This window comes from Scylla paramamosain, chromosome 17 (assembly GCF_035594125.1).
Source record: "Scylla paramamosain isolate STU-SP2022 chromosome 17, ASM3559412v1, whole genome shotgun sequence".
NCBI classification, from domain to species: Eukaryota; Metazoa; Arthropoda; class Malacostraca; order Decapoda; family Portunidae; genus Scylla; species Scylla paramamosain.
The window spans coordinates 21,041,773-21,046,772 of record NC_087167.1 but is presented as its reverse complement, the minus strand read 5'-3'; the positions used below and the strand labels follow the sequence as shown (position 1 = coordinate 21,046,772).

The following is a 5,000-nucleotide window of genomic DNA, read 5'->3' as shown; positions in this document are numbered from 1 at the left end:
TATATCATTGTTTTATATTGTTATTACTAGTTGTAGTAGTAGTAGTAGTAGTAGTAGTAGTAGTAGTAGTAGTAATAGAACTAGTAATAATAGTCTTAGATGTAGTAGTATTAGCAGTAGTAGTAAAATTAATAGTTTTAATAGTACTAATAGTAGAAGTAGTAGTAGTAGTAATAGTAGTAGTAGTAGTAGTAGAAGTAGTAGTAGTAGTAGTAGTAGTAGTAGTAGTAGTAGTAGTAGTAGTAGAAGTAGTAGTAGTAGTAGTAGTAGTAGTAGTAATAGAAGTAGTAATAATAGTAGTAGATGTAGTAGTAGTAGCAGTAGTAGTAATGGTAATAGTATTAACAGTAGTAATAGTAGAAGTAGATTTAGCGGTAGTAGCAGTATTAGTAGTAATAGTAGTAGTAATAGTAACAGTAGAAGTAGTTTTAGTAGTAGTAGTAGTAGTAGTAGTAGTAGTAGTAGTAGTAATAGTTTAAGTGTAGTAGTAGTTGTAGTAGAAGTAGTAGTTATAGAAGTAGTGGTAGTAGTAGTAGCAGTAGTAGCAATAATTCTAGTTGGTTGTTGTGAGCGTCACGGAGCGACCGTTGAAAGGGTCGAACTAGGTCGGAAGGGTTATCAGGTGATAAATCGCGTAGGGAAAACTCCGAGCAGCCCGCGCGGCTGCCCATCCACTCTTCGTCGGGGATACAGGTGCCACCTACTCCATATATTTCTATATAAATCTTACTATATATTATAGACTGATATCTCTGTTATAATACTAGGTATAAATCTTTCTGTTTAATTTTATTGGAGCCATGCACACCACGTGAGTATCCAAAATTACAGATCTTCATTAAATTTTCAGTAGTAATATACTATCACTCTAACTGTTGTAACAGTACTCCTAAGACGGCTGTTGTCACTACTACTGCCGCTAAACATTGTAGGGAATACTGAGTAAAGTGCCTGTAATACATATCTAAGTCCCATATTTACCATAAATGTTTCTCTCTCTCTCTCTCTCTCTCTCTCTCTCTCTCTCTCTCTCTCTCTCTCTCTCTCTCTCTCTCTCTCTCTCTCTCTCTCTCTCTCTCTCTCTCTCTCTCTCTCTCTCTCTCTCTCTCTCTCTCTCTCTCTCTCTCTCTCTCTCTCTCTCTCTCTCTCTCTCTCTCTCTCTCTCTCTCTCTCTCTCTCTCTCTCTCTCTCTCTCTCTCTATCTCTTTCTCTCTCTCTCTCTCTCTGCTATCACTTTCCCCTCCCCTATTCCTCCTCCCTCTACCCTCCCTCCCTCCCTCCTTCCCTTCTCTGTCTCTCTCTCTCTCTCTCTCTCTCTCTCTCTCTGCTGTCGCCTCCCCCTCCCCTACTCCCCCTCCCCTACTCCTCCTCCCTCTTACCTCTCCCTCTACCATCCCTCCCTCCTTCCTTCCCTTCTCTCTCCCTATCTCTCTCGCCCCCCTCCCTCATACTCTCTCTCTCTCTCTCTCTCTCTCTCTCTCTCTCTCTCTCTCTCTCTCTCTCTCTCTCTCTCTCTCTCTCTCTCTCTCTCTCTCTCTCTGTTGTCACTTTGTCACTTTCCCTTCCCCTATTTCCCCTCCCTCCTACCCCTCCCTCTCCCCCGGCTTCCCTTCTCTCTCCCTCCCTCCCTCCTACCTCTTCCCCTACCCTCCCTCCTTCCCTCCTTCACTTCTCTCTCTCTCTCTCTCTCTCTCTCTCTCTGTTGTCACTTTCCCTTCCCCTCCCTTCTCCTTCCCTCCTTCACTTCTCTCTCTCTCTCTCTCTCTCTCTCTCTCTCTCTCTCTCTCTCTCTCTCTCTCTCTCTCTCTCTGTTGTCACTTTCCCTTCCCCTATTCCTCTTCCCTCCTACCCCTCCCTTTACCCTCCCTCTCCCCCTACTTCCCTTCTCTCTCCCTCCTCCCTCCTACCTCTTCCCCTCCCCTTCCTCCTTCACTCTCTCTCTCTCTCTCTCTCTCTCTCTCTCTCTCTCTCTCTCTCTCTCTCTCTCTCTCTCTCTCTCTCTCTCTCTCTCTCTCTCTCTCTCTCTCTCTCTCTCTCTCTCTCTCTCTAATAATGTCATGTTATTAATACAATGTCTAACTTACCTGCACAAAGAAGATGTTGTCAGTGTACAAAAGAGGAACACAGATGTGTTAATTGTCAATGTGTGAGACAAAACAAAAAGTGTATAAATTGTAGAAAGGGAGATGGATGCCAAAACCCCCTGGGACGTGACCACCAGGGCAGTGAGAGGGAGGAGGAGCCAGGGGACAGCCAGGAATCCCAGCAGGATGAGGAACAAGAGCGAACGATGGAGACAGAGATGGGAGGGGAGGCTGCCCTGCCATCAACACCGTCACAACACGCCCCATCGCTACCGCAACACAATGTGTACGGCGCGAGACATACAAACGGGAGGAGAAACTTAGTCTGGAAAGGACTAACAGAAGAAGAAACAACCATGTGGATGAACAACACTTACACAGAATTAGTTGGGTGGTCGACATGTCATCTGTTCGATCCACCAAAGTGTGCAGCCACCAACAAAATTGTACAAGAGATGGTCATCCTCCTCAACAATTACTTACAAGAGTCACCCCTCACACCGTATGCGATGAAATTATTCTTCACACTGCCAAAACTCTTCTTTCAAAAGACACATAGAAATGCGGAAGGTGGCGGAAAACGTGAAAGCCGTCGCAAGAAGAGTGGGTCTATGGCAGAACAACCAACTGGATGAGCTCCTGGAGGAAGCCCGAGCCATCCAGAAGAGGCTGCCAAGACCATCAGGAAACCAACAAAGGCAGGAAGACAAAGCCCGTAATTTCGCTGGCAATATGCGGCAAGGACAGGTGTCCAGGGCTCTGCGGGCACTTAATGAACAGCAGTCAGGTGGAGTGTTGCCCCTCACCAGGGAAACCATCCACCTGCTGAAGGAAAAACATCCTCCCCCCAGTGACGAGGAGGGTCTCAGGATGCAGGGGCCTTTCCGCAAGCCCAATGATGTCATCTACGAGGTGATCACTGGAGAGATGATCTGGAAGAAGTCTCTCCAGACACACGGCAGTGCTGGTCCCTCAGGACTAGACGCTAGAGGGTGGCGTCGCCTGTTGAGCGGCGCACTCTGTGGCAGCGCCGCTAACAACCTATGCGGCGCCCTGGCAGCACTGGCGAGGAAGCTTGCCACCACAAATTGTCACCACGTCGAGGCTCTCACCGCATGCCGATTAATTCCGCTGGACAAAAAGCCGGGATGCAGACCAATTGGCATCGGCGAGGTGATAAGACGCATCGTGGGTAAATGCGTCATGACGGTGGTCAAGGACGACGTAAGGAGGGCAGCGGGGAACCTGCAAGTATGTGCAGGACAGCAGGCAGGAGGGGAAGCCGCCATCCACGCTATGAGGAAAATGTTCAGTGAAGGCAATTGTGAAGCGGTGTTATTAGTGGACGCCAAAAACGCTTTCAACACTATTAACAGAAAAACAATGCTTCACAACATTCGAGTAAAATGTCCCTCTCTGGCACAATATGTAGAAAACACATATAGTGACCCCTCGGATTTGTACATATGTAGTAATAGTGGTAATAGTGTTAAGGTGTTAAAGTCCATGGAAGGGACAACACAAGGTGACCCAGTGGCCATGGCGATGTACGCCCTCGGACTTTCAGTGCTACAACAAGTTATCTCATATGAGAAAACGAGTGTGAAGCAAGTGGCGTACGCGGATGACCTGTCAGGGGCCGGCAAAATAACAGACTTGAAAAAATGGTGGGGCTTAGTGAACGACAATGGTCCCATCATAGGGTACACACCCAATGCCGCTAAGTCCGTCCTTATTGTAAAGCCTGAACACTATGACAGTGCAGTGGATAGCTTCAGTGGCAGTGGAGTTATAATAACAAAGGATGGACAACGGCATCTGGGTGCTGTCATCGGAACAGAGGAGTTCAAGAAGGAGTACATAGGAGAAAAGGTGAAGGAGTGGATACATGAGGTGGAAGTCCTGTCTGACATGGCCAGGACTGAGCCTCATGCAGCCTACTCTGCCTACACCCACGGCTTGCAGCATCGATGGAGATTCGCCATGCGCACCATCCCAGGCATCAGCCCTCTCCTTACACCACTGGAGGTCTCGATAAGGAACACTTCCCTCCCAGCGTTACTGAGATACCACACCATCGGAGATGGGGAAAGGGCGCTGCTCGAACTTCCACCAAGACTGGGCGGGATGGGAATCACCTCCCCTGAGAAGTTGGCGACTGTGGAGAACCTCAACTCCCTCAAGCTCACCAGGTCCCTCACAGAGAAGATCATTACTCAGGACGCACATGGTGAAATAGCCCAAAGTGCAGTCACTGAGCAAGGACGAATTATATCTAAAGATAGGCAACAACATCAACGAAACTGTCTCGAAGACCTGATAAACATCCTGCCTGCAACCACAGTGAGAAAAATCCTCACTGCACAGGAAACGGGAGCCTCTAATTGGCTAACGTCACTGCCCACCAGAGCGAAGGGCTTCAGCCTCAACAAACAAGAATTTGTCGACGCCATTGCTCTGAGGTACGGCTGGCCGATGGAAGGACTCCCAGTACTTGTGTGTGTGGCTCCCCCAATGACGTCAACCACACCATGACGTGCAAAAAGGGGGGATTCGTATGTATCAGGCACGATGAGGTGAGAGATCTGACCGCCAGCATGCTCAGGGAGGTGTGCCACGATGTCTCCACTGAACCGACCCTCCTGCCGCTAGACGGCGAGCACCTGCGCTACAGAACAGCCAACACCACCAACGAGGCTCGAGTCGACGTCAGTGCACGAGGGTTCTGGACAAGGGGACAGAAAGCATTCATGGACATACGGATCTTTGACCCAATGGCCGCCTGTCACCATGAACTCTCCCTGGAGGCCGCCCACCGCAAGAATGAGCAGGAGAAGATCCGAGCGTATGGGGAGAGAATCCAACACGTTGACCAGGGCAGCTTCACACCTCTGGTCATCACCACATCTGGCGGGA

The 5,000-nt window shown here is 48.8% G+C and overlaps 1 protein-coding gene and 1 long non-coding RNA gene across 2 annotated transcripts in view; both read left to right on the top strand.

Moving 5' to 3' along the window:
- Positions 1-1,049, top strand: part of LOC135108580 (uncharacterized) — a 10,909-nt gene extending 9,860 nt beyond the window's left edge. Inside the window, exon 4 of the long non-coding RNA XR_010272355.1 lies at positions 1-1,049. This exon is cut by the window's left edge and continues 1,014 nt beyond it. This is a non-coding gene — a long non-coding RNA (uncharacterized LOC135108580).
- Positions 1,050-2,290: 1,241 nt separating this feature from the next.
- The window catches only part of LOC135108627 (ankyrin repeat domain-containing protein 65-like), an 8,179-nt gene continuing 5,469 nt past the window's right edge, over positions 2,291-5,000 (top strand). The window contains exon 1 of the mRNA XM_064019785.1: positions 2,291-2,370. Coding sequence (XP_063875855.1) covers positions 2,291-2,370 — 80 coding nt within the window. The remainder of the gene's footprint in view (positions 2,371-5,000) is intronic.